The sequence below is a fragment of the Mytilus edulis genome, chromosome 2 (assembly GCF_963676685.1).
Source record: "Mytilus edulis chromosome 2, xbMytEdul2.2, whole genome shotgun sequence".
NCBI lineage: Eukaryota > Metazoa > Mollusca > Bivalvia > Mytilida > Mytilidae > Mytilus > Mytilus edulis.
This window is the reverse complement of record NC_092345.1, coordinates 25,799,318-25,818,484: the sequence shown is the minus strand read 5'-3', so window position 1 is coordinate 25,818,484 and position 19,167 is coordinate 25,799,318. Positions and strand designations below refer to the sequence as shown.

General features: G+C 33.4%; 1 protein-coding gene across 2 annotated transcripts in view; it reads right to left on the bottom strand.

Annotated features, from left to right (window-relative positions):
• LOC139511813 (protocadherin Fat 4-like) overlaps positions 1-19,167 on the bottom strand; it is a 58,805-nt gene that overhangs the window by 30,838 nt on the left and 8,800 nt on the right. For both annotated transcript variants that reach the window (XM_071298908.1, XM_071298907.1), the window contains exons 5-13: positions 13,038-13,115; positions 11,163-12,346; positions 9,058-9,159; positions 8,506-8,619; positions 7,539-7,638; positions 6,540-6,696; positions 3,441-3,860; positions 2,009-2,224; positions 506-1,049 (exon numbers count right to left, since the gene is read on the bottom strand). In XM_071298908.1, the coding sequence (XP_071155009.1) occupies positions 506-1,049; positions 2,009-2,224; positions 3,441-3,860; positions 6,540-6,696; positions 7,539-7,638; positions 8,506-8,619; positions 9,058-9,159; positions 11,163-12,346; positions 13,038-13,080 (2,880 nt within the window). In that variant the 5' untranslated portion in view covers positions 13,081-13,115. The remainder of the gene's footprint in view (positions 1-505; positions 1,050-2,008; positions 2,225-3,440; positions 3,861-6,539; positions 6,697-7,538; positions 7,639-8,505; positions 8,620-9,057; positions 9,160-11,162; positions 12,347-13,037; positions 13,116-19,167) is intronic.

Below are 19,167 nucleotides of genomic sequence, written 5' to 3'. Positions count from 1 at the left end.
GGTATTGAAGTAGTAGTTCGATCGTAGTAGATTCGTATTGAGATCGTAATTTGATCGGGAAGGTCTTGGTAGAAGCAAACAGAGATCTTGTCAGTCGTAGTAGGGTCTTTTTAGACGTGGCAAGAGCGTGACAAGATCGTTAAAAGATACTGAGGAAAAGGTTTAAAGAGTAAACAAAATATATTGGAGTTATTGCTCGATTTACAAAGTATACGCATATGCATGGATTATTGTGACGCTGTTCCTTATCATATAAACCGTATTTGTTCGTTATTTTTAAACAAGGAATATTCAACGATAACCTTGAGAATAACTTTTTTCGAACGAAAATGACATATTCAAAAACAGTGATATTACACCAGATTTAGTCTTCATTCGAGAGATAATCCTTAATCTAAATATGAAAATATCAGTAATTTGGGAATGTGTAACATTCGGGGTTGGTTCATGTGATTTTGTAATTAAAAATACATCTTCGGCAGCTAAACTTATTACAAATACTTACTAAAGCTAGATCACTGTTTTCTGCCACATTTTTATTTCTCACACGAATAACAAATTCATGGACTTCTTTGCGTTCTCTGTCAATCTCTTTGGTTAAAATAACTGTCCCATTTGATTCGTCCACAAAAAATGAAAGGTCCTCACTCTTATCAATAATTTCATATTTCAAAGATTGATTGTCCGGATTAGACACGTAATGTGATACAGATTGTAAAGTTAAATATTGTGCACTGTTCTCCATTACTGTCATATTAATTTCTTGCTTATTAAATTTAAGAGACTGTTTGGAATGTGTCTGCACTTTAACTGTCATTGGAGCTGAGTTAGTCAAACTTGGACTACCATCATCTGTTATATGTATGATTAAGCTGTAATTACCATCTGTTGGATTAGGTGACTTTTTGGTACGTAGTATACCACCATTTTGGTCAATTGAAAGGAAATCTGATGCATTCCCATCTATTGTAAAATGGATTTTTGCATTATTTCCTACATCCAAGTCTTTGGCCTTAATCACATCAACAACTCGTTCTTCGATGAAATATCTACGAAAAAGGTATTTAATACAGCATCAAAATTCAAGCATAGTATAGAATCCAGTTAAACACCAAACAAAAGATTGAAACAACAAATCGTGTGAATTTTTAATTTGTGTTTAACCTATCGCGCCAAAACGGTAAAGCATATTACTTAAAACATGTATGTCCTTTTGTACTATTTCAATGAAATATCCAGGACTATATGCCAATAACTAATTAAAGATAAGTACGAAACCCACACGTTTCCTTAACACGAGACTCGCCAGTGTCACTATAATCTGAGTTAGCTAATTATAGAATTCAAAATCAAATTTATAATGCTACGGAAACTTTGAGGTTCAAAATCTCACTAACGCCATATAAAGCATGGAGTTCTAAAAATCATTATAAGAGTTTCAAAAGTTTAACATTTCATGAACAGTACAGTTAGAGAAATGACCATATCAATGGTCGTTTCCGCCAGCTTAGAAATATGCTACAATGCTGGGAATATGTTCAAACCGTTTTAAACACAACTACCGTACAACCTTAAAAAACAAATTCTTGCACACGGCACATGAGTATTGGAACCCTTTGTCATATTTCATAACTAGCAATGTGTTTATAAATGAAAATGTTTAGATAATGCAACAGAAAAAGAAGTCGGTGTGTGGTCAAATAAACAAAAGTGGAGTTTCATTTATGCAAAAAGAACTTTTTCTCCAACAGTGCCAATGGAAATTTTGTGTATATTTATACTACTTCATGATTTGCATTATTGTTCAAAACTTGCAATCGATTGAGTTTTATCTTTATCTTTTTTTTCTTTTTGTTTTGAACTTATTTTGATTTAAAACACATAAACACTGATTACACTTCCACTATTTGTTTTACTATGAATAACTGAAATTCAACTTATTGGATTTTATCTTTTAACTATTTCTTTTTTACTTTAGAGAGAAGTGTCTAATGTAAAAAGAACAAACCTGACAGTAATTGAAGGTTTCAAGTCAACAAATTGTGGAATGTTATCGTTGATATCTTTTACGTTGAGAACAACTGTCTGTTGAGACGACATTGCGGGTTTACCATTGTCGTGAGCTTCAACAATTATTTCATAAAAAATCCTGTGTTCATAGTCTAGAGGTTCTTTACAAGTGAGGTTACCAGACTGATTGTCCACCGTAAATTTATCGGTTTCGCTAAATTTATACACACAAAAAAATAATATTTGTAATTCAAATTAAATAACATTTACATGTTTAATTTGTTTAATAATTATAAATTTCAAATAACTGTTCTATTTAAAATAAATATTAATGACTATTCAAACATATATTATATTGATAAAACATGTGAATTTACATCATTTATTGTCAAAATATGTTTCCTTCATATTAGACAAATAAAAGTTTGGCAAGACACAGAAAAAATTCTATATATACTCAAGGTTGAAATGAAGATAAGTAGTTTTGAAATAAAATAACTTCTGGGAAAACATATTTCCGTTCTCGCTGTATATATTACAACAAAATTAGTTTTATTCTCTAGTGAACATTAGTTTAATTGGCGGCATTTTGTCCAAGGTTATAGTTGTCTTTGTGATACTGTTAAACATCCCTAACCTTATTCGATTGATTCAGTATTTAAATTGTGTCGTTGATCAAATGTATTTGTTCAATGTATGTTTTCTTGGTTTTTTTTTCAATGTCTTTTGATTGAGTTCAACCAATTCAATTAATATTTTATAGTGTTTCTATGTTGTGATGTTAAACTATTGGATCATTAAAGGTGAAGGTTGGTACCTATTAAAACGTTTAAACCGGCTGCAGTTGTTTGCACCTTTCCTTAGTCAGTAACCCGATATACAGTGATTGTCGTTTGTTGATTTTGTTCTTACATGTTTCTCGATTTTTATATGGATTAGACCGTTTGTTATTACACTATTCCTTAAAGCTTTCTGTTTTGTCGGTGGCACGGCTCCGTGTTGAATACCGTACTTTGATCTAACATGATTTACTTTTACAAATTGTGACTTGGATAAAGAGTTGTTGCATTGGCACTCATACCACAACTTCTTATATCTATCAATAGCATCATAAACAAAATTCATTATATACCCGTAGGCAATCGGATGGCATTTAACTAAATGACGGTAAGTAAATTCAAAATGCATTCACCAAGCCTTATAACTTTATTATGTAAGCGTGAATGTGTTTTAACCTTTCGAAAATTTGTTTTCTCTATGCTCTTCATTTCATCATCTTTTTTGTCTTTTTAATTTTTTCATCTGAACTTAACTAATGCATGTTTTTTTGTAAACGATACATATTCGTTATTCTTTTTTTGTAAACGATACATATTTGTTATTCTATATTATAAGTTATTGTATTGAAATGGCATTTGAACTTGTCTTACCTTTTTAAGGAATATACTATTTGACTGTTAGGTGTATGAGGTTTGTCTATGTCATGCGCATTAAGTTTTGTGATAACATTTTTGCAAGTTTTATTTTCATCAAAGTCAACTGTTATTTGGTCTTGTTCAAACACTGGTGGGTTGTCGTTTACATCCTCAATTGTAAAAGTTACTGTCGCAGTGGCAGATAGGATGTTGTCACCATTGTCACGTGCGTACACAGTTACGCGATGAGTTTCGTCAGTCTCACGATCCAGTTGTCTAGCAACAAGTATGTTTCCAGTTGTTTGATTTATACGAAAATATCCACCATCACTTACGAGGTCAAATGTTATTTTTGCATTTTTACCTTCGTCAGTATCATTTGCAGTCAGGTTTCCAACACTTGTTGCAACTAACAAATTTTCTCTTACAGTGAAACTGTGAAATAAATAACAAATCTATATCTTGTATTCTATGAAGAGTTTAAAGGTCAACAGATATTACTTTGAAAATATATCATTCATTTATTCGTCCATTTGTTCGTTTGATCGTTCGTTCGTTCGTTCATTGAATTGTTCGTCCATTGATTAATTCGTTCATTCAATCATTTATTTATTAGCTAATTCATTCACTCGTCAACTCATTTATTCAGGACCAATAATAATCATAGTTTAGTGCCAAAAATGGTATTTTATAACTTTACCATTTCTTCGAAAAAATATATAAGAAATGTCAAAATATAATTAATTAAAAATAATGTTATTTAGAATAGAAGAAGAGGAGTCTTGCATTCGGTATATTTGTTTTTCTTTAATTTTCTGTATTCAAATGACACGGCAAAGATCAGACATGTACATTGTAGCTAACAAACGCGGTCATTCATTTGAATAAAAGTCAGGAGCCGGTTCAGTGTTTGTCGTTTGTTGATGTGGTTAATGTATGTTCCTCGTTTTTTTTTTATATAGATTAGACCGTTGGTTTCCCCGTTTGAATTGTTTTAAACTAGTCATTGTGTTGCCATTCTTGCCATTCTTTGACCTATAATCGTTTATTTCTTTACACACTGTGATTTGGATGGACAGTTATCTCTTTGGTATTAATTAATGATTCTAATGCAATTTGGATGTAACGATTTTTTTCATTGGCTAAAAATTGCCGTCAAATCCACAGTTGACCAGGCGTAACTAAGGAGGGACCCGCCATTTTGAATCAACAAATGTTCGTTTACTTCTGTATAATCGAAAATAGAACAACACCTACCTCGAATTCGCCGTTTTAATGTAATTTTATCCGAATTTGAAGCGTACAGGTAACGTAATAACCTCCAGTTTGAAAGTTTTCATTTGAATGACTTCACGTTAAGCCATGACGTCTTTGTGCCAAAATCATTCATGAAGTTTCGCGGATTTTTTTTCTTTTTGTCAAATTGAGACATTTTGTCAAGCTACGCGTCGCCAGTAAAACTGCATTTGTGACCGTCAAATCTACAATTGACGGTGGCAACTCTTCAACTAAAGTACTGTTATTCCGATTCCAATGCATTTCAAAAAGAAATAATACGATAAAACTTGGAAAAATGTCAAAATTTGACAAATAAAAAAAAATCCGCGAAACTTCATGAATGATTTTTACGCAAAGACGTCATTGGTAAACGTGACGTCAGACAAATGAAAACTTACAAACTGGAGGTTATTACGTTACCTGTACGCTTCAAATTCGAATAAAATAACTTTAAAACAGTGAATACGAGGTAGGTGTTGCTTTATTTTGGATTATATAGTAGTAATCGAACATTTGGTGATACAATCATTTCAAAATGGTTGTCCCTCCTTAGTTACGCCTGGTCAACTGTGGATTTGACGGCAACTTTTAGCCAATGAAAAAAATTGTTACATACAAATTGCATTAGAATACTGCATCTTCTTATTTCTGCTTGGTGTCAATTAAATTTCAGTCAAAGCATATTTCAGTATTCTTAATAAAGAAAATAATCAGTGATATGTTTCTTTATATTACTAAATACGAGTTTTATAATACATGTGCTTTTGTCATTCATTATGAAATAGTATCCGTCAGTTCTTAAGTCTTTTGTCTGTCTGGCTTCATCATTGACCATTTGACATTTTATATAAAATCATCAAACACTTGTAGCAAAATATCAAACATGTAAAAACATCCCAAAAACTGTGAAAAAAAACTATCAAACGTATCGTATAAAAAAAGACGTATTGGTAAATTAAGTTTTAACAAATTACACATTTAAATGGAAACAAACAAACATATAAATCCTTTTACTAACAACTAACTTTTTGTAAAGCTTTATTACCACAAAATTCTACATATACTGTGACAGTACAGCTATGAATGAAGTAATATATGTAAAAACAAGAATGTGTCCCCAGTACACGAATGCCCCACTCGCACTATCATTTTCTATGTTCAGTGGACCGTGAAATTGGGGTAAATCCTCTAATTTGGCATTAAAATTAAAAAGATCATATCATAGGGAACATGTATACTAAGTTTGAAGTCGATTGGACTTCAACTTCATCAAAAACTACCTTGACCAAAAACTTTAACCTGAAGCGGGACAGACGGACGAACGAACGGACGGACGGACGAACGTACGCACAGACCAGAAAACATAATGCCCCTCTACTATCGTAGGTGAGTCATAAAAATACTAGACTATAAACGAAGATTAACAGCGATGGTGTTTTAAACATGTTCACATATTATCAACATAAACGGAGTTGGATTAACAATACACTGCAATACCAGATACACATTTCGACAGTATCCCAGCGATTTTGAATGCAAAATATGTGACAAAATCAAAAACGTAATACATGTACACTATTTGAGAGCAAGATATAAGTTATACTTTGACATTCATTTGTGTTTCCATGTTCAGGAAACAAAAGAGAATTAACCACTTTGTCTTTTTTTCGTAAGGAAGTAGTTATACCTTACATCAACCAATACGAAGTAGACGTTTAATTGCTAATTGTGAAAAAGGGTTGTCCTTTGTTTTCCGTACAAGGGATGTAGCTTAACATTAAACGAACTTCATTAACTTTTGAACACTACTGTAGGGAGATAAATACATATTTTCACCTTTCGGGATTTGTAAATAAAGGAGCATGGTCGTTGATATCAATTATTTTTACGGTAACTGTAGTAGTTGTGGTGTGAACACCATCATATGCATTCACTATGATATCAAACAATTGGTACTTCTCCCTGTCAATGGCGATTCTTGTTCTGATAGTGCCTAAAACAAAAAACAAGAAAGATTATTCTAGCTTTCAGGATATTTTTGAACAGATATTTGGTACGTACATGTAAGTACTTGATAGTGTATAAACGCCTGAAAATAACAGATCTATAAATTTTGAATGCTTTTGTTAGAGCAAATTATTCCTAAACGTCTTTTCTGAATTGATTAAAACATGGTATGCTTAATAACTATTTCGATATATTTACTCATCTTTAAATACATATTTCTATGTTATATACAGCTTTGTAGTTAAAAATTGAGTTTCTATCGTTTGGTGACAACGATATGTGTTCTATATTGTGTTCATGTTTCGATTGAGAGGTGTTGTTAATTTCACACTGAATATTTGCCAAAAATATTCCAAGCTATGGAGACGTTTTTTTTTTTTTTATATTATATCAATATTATGTGCTACCGAAAGTCAGTGGTTCTTTCATGGCACTAACGCCTTCTCTGCAATATTTTATACTGACCACAAAGAAATAGAACAATAGTTCATAAAGTAGCGTTAAACACAATTAAATCAATCAGTCAACATTTTGTGCTTGTGCTCTCGTTTTTCATATCAGTTCTTTAAAAACAGGTAACTTCATATTCATCAAATGGTGAAGGGATATTATGATGAAGTGAAATCATTGTTAAAATTAATCTCGAAACTAAAATGAAGCCTCAAACGCGGAGCTAAACATGCGACCTAAAATTTAAGAAACATCTAATTCCGAACGAAGAAAACTTGTCACGCATTAGGGGGTTATTCTATTGACTCACAAACTCATGTAACTGTTAATCTGGCGAATATTTCTATCTGGTTACAAAGATTGTATATTAACTCATACCTTTGATTGAATCAATAACGAATGTATCGTCATGTGTTTGAAGGCTATACTTGACTGTCGGGTTAAGATCATTATCAGTAGTTGACAGGCCAGGAATAATCTGTAATATTAAAAACATAGTTATTTATATTTTAGTCTTCTTTTTGAAAATGTTTCTGTATATTGTCATTCGAATGCAAGGAGTTGTGGTGTTAATTTCATTTCAAGAGCACAACACAAACATTATTAAAAAACAAATCAAAAGGCCAACAAATGTCGTCTTAATATCTTAATTTCCCGAATTAATGTGGGTTAAATATAAACTCTAAACCAAACATGCTACAGGCCTTTGTCTAAATAAAGGCAACAGTAGTATACAGCTGTTCGAAAGTCATAAATCAATTGAGAAAAAAACAAATCCGGGTGCAATGGTGTAAGTGTAATGGTAGTTTCACAAACTTTGAGATAATATATGTAACCTTATGAATAAGAATATAAGAAAAAAACAAATGTGATATGATAGCCAATGAGACAACCATAAAAACATTCAAAATATAAACGTGTATGTATGCAACAATAAGTCATCTTACGTACAACATTTACAGATGCGCAAAAAACGATTGTTTTTAAGTCATAAATAACAATTCTAGGTTAGTCTTGAAAAAAGTATGATGGATTTAGTTCTGACTTATTACAGATTGCTAACCCTTGTATGAAATAGCTCCTCGCGTTCTTTTAAAGTTTATAAGCATCCTTGGCTTTCACATATTTTCAGTGTTGTCGATGATGGTTTATCTTGAAAAGTGCTCCAGATTCAAAAGACTTATAAATAAAAGTTTACTGTTAACCCTTGAGATTAGTGTTGCGAAATCAACAATGAGAGTAACTGAATTGGTATTAATAAGATATAAAAAGGAATAACTAAAAGTTATAAAAAGTCCCCGATTTCTAGGGGATGCTAAGTCATTTAAATAAATATATATCTTACCAACAGTTCTTTACCCTTTTCCTCTTCTACAACCGTAGCGTTGTAAGGAGCATCAACAAATTCGGGAGGTTCATCGTTCACATCTATTACTAAAATTGTAACCACGCCAACAATCTGTAAATTGAAAATTAAATGATGCATTTGAAGCTCTTTTCTTGAATTACATTTAACAGAAACGATCATACCTTCATATCTGAAGGGTAAAAAAATATAAACAATACAATTGGCGAAAAGAACCCATAAAACTTTACATTTTTCCCCCTTTTTCATTGTGGTAAGTTTAATTCAGGCTTAAGCACTTCAAATTGCAGAAAACCCAGTAAGTCATGAACATAATTTGTACCTTCTACGAATTTTTTAATTATTGTATTATTTTTCTGTTATGTATGTTTAAACTGCAATTTGAATGCTTGGTTTCTTATATTTTGCAGTATGATGCTTTTGAGAAATGAGATCCATGCAGTACTATAAAGTTTTTAAGATATTTTTACTTCAATGAAAGAAAAACTTCAGCTTAGCTATTGTAAATGTATGATGACTAAAACACCTTACCGCTAGAGAACACGTTGCAATGTTTTCCTTGTTAGCTATAATGGTAAGTTTGAATTCCTGCTCTTTCTCCCTATCAAATGCTCTTGCGTTTCTTATTACTCCCTAAGAATGAACAAAAGATTAAAAGAACAGCAAATTATAATAGGACTATCTGATTAAATTATGAAAAAAGCAAGTGGCAATTAAAAGAATAGAAAATAACATTGCAGTATCTATCGAGATGCATCAGATTCAAACAATGTATGTCTCTTCATTGATGATATTTATTTTCGGAGCAATTATATTTGGACAAAAAACCTGTCAGTCAGTCGATCTTAATCTGGCCATGCCATTGCAAAAGAATAAAAATGATCAAAATACAAAAACAAAACAGTTTACAAAACGAACTATGGAAACCTACATTTTCATAAAATATTAGATCAGATGTACTAGTACATGTAGTATTTATGTAAGAGGTTAATTAATTTCAGAATCATCATCAATTCATATGGTAAACTAGACGCTCTAAAGAGCCTGTGTCGCTCATCTTTATTTACTGATGCTTTGGAAATCATGTAAAATAAGGTAAAAATCATAATTTATAGTATCAGATATTCTTAGATACTATAATAATATCTAAATTAATAGCAAAAAAATGCAAAATTTCCGTAAAATTACTAACTGAGAGGCAAAAACACAACTGGTTGTCGGATATGTCTGAAAATTTCAGAGCAGATATATATAAATCTGATGAACATTTTTGTCACAATTCAGATTTGCTCTAAATGCTTCAGTTTCCGGGATATTAACCAAATACTGCATTTTACCCTTTGTACTATTTTTAGCCATGTCTGCCATCTTGGTTCGCGGGCAGGGTCATTGGACTCATTTTTAAAACTAGATACTCTTCTGATGATTGTGAACAAGTTTGGTTATATTTGTCTTAGTAGTTTCAGTGGAGAAGATTTTTGTAAAAGATTACAAAAATTTGATAAAAAGTGGTAAAATTGAATTTAAAGGGCAATAACTCCTGTCTATCTATATTTCAATATCACACTATTGTTTCAAATTAGGGTGACGGTTGGTTCCTGTTAAAACGTTTAAAACCAACTGCATTTGTTTGCACCTGTATTAAGTCAGAAACCTGATGTTCAGTGGTTTTATTTTCTGGTTTTTATATAGAAAAGACCGTTGGTTTTCCTGTTTGAATGGTTTACCACTAGTCATTTTGGGGCCCTTTGAAGCTTACTATTCGGAGTGAGCCAAATATCCATGTTGAATAACGTACTTTGACCAATAATGATTTACTTTTACAAATTATGACTTGGATGGAGAGCTGTCTCATTGGCACTGATACCCAATCGTGGTATGTTTATAATATAATTTGTAACATGTTTTCGTAAAGTTTCCGATAATACATAACTATTTTTATTATGAAACAAAGATCTCTTGACTTTAGATGAATGTGTCTATTTTTTATTTCTTGTTTCGTTATATAACCCCCCTGTACGTCTGTATGCGTCTTGTTGGTTTTAAATGTACAGGTTTGAGATTTCTCAGTAAATATAAAATCCAGAAAAGTGCTTTGGATGTACGAAATGCTCTATGCGTTATTCGTATTTTAGTTTGAATAGTTAAGAACTATATTTAAGACTTTTGATTTGACGAAATCTGTCAAAACTGATCATGAAATTTTGAGAAATTTATATTGTGCATCTATAAATTTTGCAATTTCTACAAGTAAACTTTATTGAGGCTTGAGTCATAAAGAAAGAACATGTAATAAGATAACAGTGAATTTTACAAATGAGATCACTCGCATTTTATGTGGGTTTTTGTCGCTCAGTCTTTAGTTTTCTATTTTGTTTCTTGTATTACTGTTGTTTTTTTTTTGTTTTTTGTTTTTATTGTTTTTGTTTTTTTGATTGTTTTTGTTCTTATCTTTTTTGTCATTTATTGTTTACAAACGGCATTATCGTTTAGTTTTCGACTAATGAGTTTGATAGATCCCTTTTACATTGTTTGCCTTTTTCTTGTAAAAAAAAAAAAGAATCTTTTTGAAAATGGTTTTTGTGTGAAAAAAAAATTCTATACTTTATTCAAATTAGTTAAATTCTCATACTCACTGTTTCAGATTCGATAGTGAAATCTAATTCAGCTGATTTGTCAGCAAATCGATAGTTTTCATACTTGGGTACTGTGACAGTTACAATAGCCGTTTGAGACTTTTTATTTTCAAGAATTGTTCCATTGAAATTCTTGATTTCTCCATCTTCATTAGTGGTTTCACGAATATCAATAATGATATCCTCAGTGTCGCTATGTATTCCATCTCTAACGATAACTTTTGCATTATATATAGTTGTATTGAAAATACTTTGAACCAAAATAACCCCATTGTTATTGATCGATAATTTATCATTAGGAGTTATTTCGTATGTTAAATTTGCATGCGTATCAGGATCGAAAGCAGTAACAGCACCGACTATTACACCCGTATAAGCAGATTGTACAGTTACGAAGCGATACGGTGCTCCTAAAAACACAGGATATTTGTCATTGACATCTTGAACCTTAATGTTAATCTGTATGTCAAAAGAAGTACCACTTACTAATAACGTAAGATCTTCATGTATTTCCTGTTCTTTCTGATAGTCAAGTGACACAGATCCAAGTATCAATAAGTTGTTATTCAAAGCTAATTCTGATTTATCAATTGAAAAGGGAATAGACAGTGTCAGCACACCTACACGGGTATTGCTGCCACTGCCCTCTGTTAATGTATGAGTGTATTGAGAACGTACAATAAGAATTGTTATATTGGCAACTAAATGGCCATTTTGTTTAACTTCGATGTATGATGAATAGGCTATTGTTTGGAGTCCTTCTAGGGTATCAAGATGAATTTTTGTTGTTGTCTTTATGCTACCATCATTTTCAACAGTCATGGAATTATCTGGTGATATAGTTGTTACGGCATCCCCGGATAAACACGACTGACAAACTTGACCGACAACACTGTCCTTCGGAGTCCCGTCAATTACAAATATGTTTTTCTCAATGATACTCGTTCTATTAATGGTAATTGCAACATGTATAAAATCACGTATCACAATACCGTCAACAGTAACAGACACTACTACAAAAATGTCGTATTTTGATTTAGATAGTGGAATGTTCTTTACTGTTACGACGACATACTCTGTATTTGCAGTGCTTAGTGAAAAACTGTCTGACCCGGGTCCCAAAATTTCAGCTGTTGGTGTTGTTTTGTAAAAACCATCAACCTCTGTAAAGTGTTCTCTTAAAACTAAAAAATATAATTTACGATGATACAATTTAAAAAACCAACCGACATTGGTCAATCAGTAACAAATAAAATATACAACGATTATATTTTGACATGCAGTTGATCCATATTATTAGTTACACGGTGTACTAGAGACCCAACATTAATGGGGCCAGTAAGTTACATATGGGGTGAGAGGGGACACCCTAAATGAAATTTTCTAACATCATAAATATCGTATTAGGTCACATCGCATAAGGCATTAAAACACTGTGTAACGAATTTATCTTACCGACTATCTAAACATTTTGCATTTAAACCAGAAGCCTATCAAAGTGATCAAGTCTTCAATACAAAGAAATTATTTCCATTGGTCTACACACAAACAAATACCAACATCAACAACTTTTTAGTTTTTAATTTCTTAGATGCATTTATTTCAATCGTTAATAATCAATTTCTGTATATGACAAGCATACACTCATGAACATAACATCTACAATTACACCTGCTTGAAAACAAATTACAAAAATAAAGAGCGAGATACGTTATAATCTAATATTTGTCTAGTTTAAATTGTGAATCCCTTGGACTTGTTCGGTACAACAATCAATGAAGATTAAAATAAAAACATATAAATGTTGGTCTTATGTCCTAGTTTTGTTCTTATAAAACATCATGAGTGACTGTTGATTATACTTAAATGACTTACCTTGATGGCCTATAGGACTGCTTTCAGGAAGATTTATTGACATCTTTTGAGACTCTTGGTTGAATAATTTAGAAGGCACTAAAATGAACATCATGTATAAGTAAAGTGCTTTCATATGTCACAATTGTTCCCTAAAATTGAAACGTATCCTATTATAAAAATTCATTTTGCCAAAACAAATCGCCCCTAGTCTTATTCGAATAACTCCTTCAATACTATAAATCTTTTAAGTAAAATATTGTTTTCGTTGATACCTAGTATCCTCATATATCTTAATAGAAGATTACAATTTACTTCAGTATTGTTCGCTTTTAATTGCAGTTGTGCTTTTGTTTGTTGCTACACATATTTTAACTTTTATCCCTTCAAAATCTTCTTTTCAAATATGTAAATCTATAAAATATTTGTAATTATTTTAAATTAAACTGTGACGATTTACATCTATTCATTTCTGTCATTCTAAAGATGTGCGCACGGTTGATACGGTGCTTTTTGTCCGCAATTCGCTTTTTGTCCGCTTTTGCTTTTTGTCCGATAATTTTGCTTTTTGTCCGAAACTTTTGCTTTTTGTCCGTTGCTTTTTGTCCGTTTTGCCTTTTGTCCGATTATTTTGCTTTTTGTCCGAAACTTTTGCTTTTTGTCCGTTGCTTTTTGTCCGTTTTGCCTTTTGTCCGATTATTTTGCTTTTTGTCCGAAACTTTTGCTTTTTGTCCGTTGCTTTTTGTCCGTTTTGCTTTTTGTCCGATAATTTTGCTTTATGTCCGATATAAAATGTGTATATTTTTGGCAGGTTTCATTTTGAACTTCAAAATACCATGTCCTTTTAGGAGTTAAATACAGACCATACTCACATTATAAATGATTTGTACATGAATATATCGCATTACCTCTAAAATGGCTCGAAGCACTAATATCCTAGACCCGTAGGTGTTGGTCAACAGAGGGCAAGGGGAATACTCTTGTATATCCCTAAGTCTAAAAAACAACTTTTGAAAGCTGGCTAAACTAAGACATACTCCAGGTAGGCCATTATACCAGAAGAAGAGGTAGTCAAACCCTTATAAATGGCTTATAGCACTTATGTCCTGGATCTACACGAGTTTATCAGCAACGAATTAAAAGGGGCATGAGTTTCGCCGGTATATCACGAAGTAAAAATAAACCTCATTATTGCCAGCTCTTCAAACTGAGAGATTCTCCACGTTGGCCATTATACCAGAGGTATAGGTAGGCAGTGCCTCTTAAATGGTCCATGGGCCATGGCACTTATGTCCTCGACCCGTACGAGTTGGTCAGAAGAGGGTAAGGGGAATACTCTAGTATATCACACAGTCCACCAAAAATAGTGACGGCTGCCCAAACTAAGACATTTTTAGGTGCGCCCTTATACTAGATGTTGGAGTAGTCATTCTCTTAAAAATGGTTCATAGCACTTATGCTATAGACCCGAACGAGTTTGTCAACAATGAGTTAAAAGGGGGATGAATTAGCCCGGTATATAACGCAGTTGAAATAAACTGTTGCCCGCTGGCTAAACTAAGAAATTATCCACGCGGGCCATAATATGAGAGGTAGAGGAAGGGATTGCCTCTATAAAATGACCATGAGCACGTATGACCTAGACCCGTACGAGTTAGTCAGCAAAGTGTAAGGTTAATACCCTAGTATATAATAAAGTCGAACTAAACTATTGCTGGATGGCTAAGAGATTCTCCGCGTGGGCCATGATACCAGAGGTAGAGGTTGTCATTGCCTCTAAAATGGCCTAAATCACTTATTCCCTAGAGAAGTACGCGGTATCATCAAAGGGTTTAAAAGGGAGTTGGAACCTCTGTTTACAAAGAAGTCGAAATAAATTATTGCCGGCTTGCTTAAGTACGAGATTCTCCAAGTTGGCCATTAATCCTAGGTTAAATGTGTGCATTGCCTTTTAAATGGCTGATAAAACTAACGCCCTAGACCTGTATACAACGAAAATATAAATTAAGCCGACTGGCCTAACTAAGAGATTCTATACGCGGGGTATTATATCAGAGGATGAGGTAGGCATTACCTCTAACATAGCCATAACACGTATGTCCCAGACCCGTGTAAGTTAATCAGCAAAGGGTAAGGGGGTACCTAAGTATATCACAAAGTCGAAATAAACTATTGCTGGCTGGCTAAACGAAGAGATTCTCCACATGGGCCATGATACCAGAGGTAGAAGTGGCCATAGCCTCAAAAATGGCCACTTATGCCGTAGACCCGTACCAGTGCTTCAGCAAAGTGTTAAAAGGGGGAGGTGGTATCTATGTTTACAACGAAGTCGAAATGAATAATTGCCGGCTGGCCAAACAAAGAAATTCTCAACATAGGCCATTATAACAAAGGTAGTGGTGGACATTGCATCTAAAATGGCCCATACTTCTTATTCCATTGATCTGTACGAGTTTGTCAGCAAAGGGTAAGGAGGTACCCTGGTATATAACAAAGTCAAAATAAACTATTGCCGGATGGCCAAAAATAAAAGATGATCCCCGTTTATCATGATAATGTTCCAGAGGTAGAGGTGGGCCTTGCCTTTAAAATGGTTTATAGCACTTATGCCAGCAAAAGGAAAGGAGGGTATTCTAGTATATCACAAAGTCGTTATGAAATATTGCCGGCTTTTCAAACTACGAGATTCACCACATGGGCCATGCTACCAGAGGTATAGGTGGTCATTGCCTTTAAAATAGCCTATAGCACTTATATGGCATATACCCGTACGAGTTTGTCAGTAAAGAGCTAAAATGAGGAGGTGGTACCTCTGTTCACATTAAAGTCAAAATAACTGTAGCCGGTAGGCCAAACTCAGGGATTCTCTACGTGGATCATTATACCAGAGGTAGAGGTTTATTTCGACTTCGTTGTAAACAAAGGTAACACCTTTTATTTTTAACCCCTTGCAGGCAAAATCGTACAAGTCTTTGGAATTAGTGTTATATGCCATTTTAAAGGCAATTACCATATCTATCTCTGGTAAAATGGCCTACGTGGAGAACCTCTTAGTTTGGCCAGCCGGCAATACTTTATTTCGACTTTGTTGTAAACAGAGGTACCATCTCCCCCTTTTGATACATTATTGTCAAACTCGTACGGGTCTAGGGCATAAGTGCTATAAGAAATTTGTATGGCAATGCCCTCCTCTATCTCTGGTAAAATGGCCTACGTGGAGAATCTTTTAGTTTGGCCAGCCGGCAATTATTAAAGTGTATTTCGACTTCGTTGCAAACAGAGGTACCACCTTACCCTTTTAATTCATTGTTGTCAAACTCGTACGGGTCTTGGGCCTAAGTGATCTGTGCCTTTGTTAAGGCAATGCCTACTTCTACCTCTGGCATCATACCCCACGTGGAGAATCTCTTGGCCAGCCGGCAATTGTTTGTTTCGACTTTTTTTATATACCATGGTACTTCCCTAACCCTTTGCTGACTTACTCGCTGGCTTATCCCTTATTGTAAGTAAGTAAGTTCAATAAATATAAGACTATATACCAGGTCTTTCTGGCAACCAATTACAAACAAATTGGGGTTTATCTAATGAGGCTTTTCCCAGGATGCAATTGCTCGTAGACTGTATACAGTTGACCAAATAATCCACAAATTCCGCAAAAGGATCTTTTAATTATAGGCCATGTCCATTTAGACATTAAGCAACAAAAGCCCAGCATGACCGATGCATTTGTCTTTAACATCTCCGATATTGATTCCGCGTGGCCTTCCAATTGACATGAGTGTCCATTGGTGTTCATTGTTAAACCTTTGGAGCTATATCAGTTTGTGTGGAAATTAAGAGCACGATGACCTTCCCTTGGTGATAACAACATGACCAACAACCATATCGTGTGTTACCAAAAGCCGTCAGCGATAGTCACACCGACAATTTGCTACCTTCGTGGACAAAAGCCTGGCTTTTCGCTGGATCCTAATTAACATCTAGTGTTGTCACTACCATTTGCTGTAGAGATTTAGTTGCACAACATAACAGAAACATTCTTTGTAAATACTCTATGTTGATATTTTGACATTTGGATGGTTCATATACCAATTGTAGCCGAAACATGATAATGAAACAGTTCTGTTTAATATCGATCTATTGTTGGAATTGTAAATTTTCATATTCAATTTTTGTTTGTTTAAAGATGACCATTTTAAATAAAGATTTTAATTTTTTAAAAAGCAAGTGTTAGACTTGTGCTTTTATTGCCACTCAGTTCATATAACCTGTCATTTTAGTCGAGCCTGTAACTTTTGTTGCAGAAAGCTCGACATATGAATAGTGATCCGGCGGCGGCGGCGGCGGCGGCGGCGGCGGCGGCGGCGTAAGTTCACTTCTGAAAAGCTTAATATTTTAGAAGGTGGAAAAATTGGATGCTTCATACTCTGTATATAGATGCCTCATGTTACGAAGTTTCTGTCAGTCACATGTCCAATGTCCTTGACCTCATTTTCATGGTTCAGTGATCACTTGTAAAAAAAAGTTCAGAATTTTTGTAATGTTGAATTCTCTCTTATTATAAGTAATAGGATAACTATATTCGGTATGTGCGTACCTTGCAAGGTACTCATGCCCGTCAGACAGTTTTCACTTGACCTCGACTTCATTTCGTGGATCAGTGAACAAAGGTTAGAATAAGTTTTGGTGGTCAAGTCCACATCTCAGATACTATCAGCAACAGGGCTAGTATATTCGGTGTATGGAAGGACTGTAAGGTGTACATGTCCAACTGGCAGGTGTCATCTGACCTTGACCTCATTTTCACGGTTCAGTGGTTATAGTTAAATTTTTCTGTCTTGGTCTGTTTTTCTCATACTTTATGCAATGAGTCTACAATATTTGTTGTATGAAATGATTGTAAGGTGTACATGTCTAGCGGGAAGATATCATCTGACCTTAACCTCATTTTCATGGTTCAGTGGTCAAAGTTCAGTTTTTGAGTTTTGGTCTTTTTATCTAATATTATATGCCAAAGGTCACTATATTTGGTGCATGAAAATATCTTATGATCTATATATAAGTCTCCCAGGTTTTATTTGACCATGACCTCAATTTCACGGTTCATTGCACAGTGTTAAGTTTTTGTGTTTTGGTCTGTTTTTCTTAAACTATAAGTAATAGGTCAAGTATATTTGTTGTATCGAAGAATTGTTAGCTGTTCATGTCTGCCTGGTATGGTTCGTCTGACCTTTACCTCATTTTCATAATTCATTTGGTCTTTGTTTAGCTATCTTGGTTAATGTTAAGTTTATGTGGCAGTTGTAATAAATCTTTATACTTAGGGCTATCAACATAATATTAATGATGAGTAAAGTAGGCGAGACATTTCAGTGTGTGCACTCTTGTTTAAATGTGCTTATTTATCCGAGTCCTGGACTGCATTCCAGTGGCTTTCATTCGTTTACTTTTGTGTAAATTTTATACAGATCAGTATTTTTTCAAATGTTTTACCAATATTTTAGCTGCATGTAACATCTTGAACACTCAGAACAGCAAAACAAAATTTAGATTTCAGAAATAAATAGCCTTTAGTCATCGACGAATAGCCGATGATTTCAAGAGTTGTTTCCGTTAAAGGATGATTCCTTTTTTTTGTGTGCAATACTTGCTCTTTCGGATGCTCGAGGGTAATTTCAGCAAAAATTTTATCATTTTTGTTTTCTTTACAAATTTTATTTATTACACTATTAGTTATAACTTTATGAATTGGCTCAAAAATCAACCCAAAATATCGAATGATTTTGGCCTCAGATTTATTTTTCAAATGTTTATATCACTGTAAAAGCTCCAAATTGTCTCCCTTTAGTGCAATAATGACATTTTGTTTTGGCATTAGAATTAAAATGTCTTTTTCAACTCATCGGTGACCTATAGATATTTTTCAAATATGCTTTACGTAAACTAAACAGTTGTAAAATTAAATCGATTTCTGTAATTTAGTTCTTTTTTTATTTCGATATATATATCTCTCTATTTCTCCTATTAGTTCAACTTAAAAAAAAGTACCTTAACAAAAATGGTTGCTTCTTTCGAGGGCAGATTGTGAGCTTAAGTGAACGATAACCCCATGTTTTTATTTGATTTTTCTATTTAGTATATGATAAAAGTT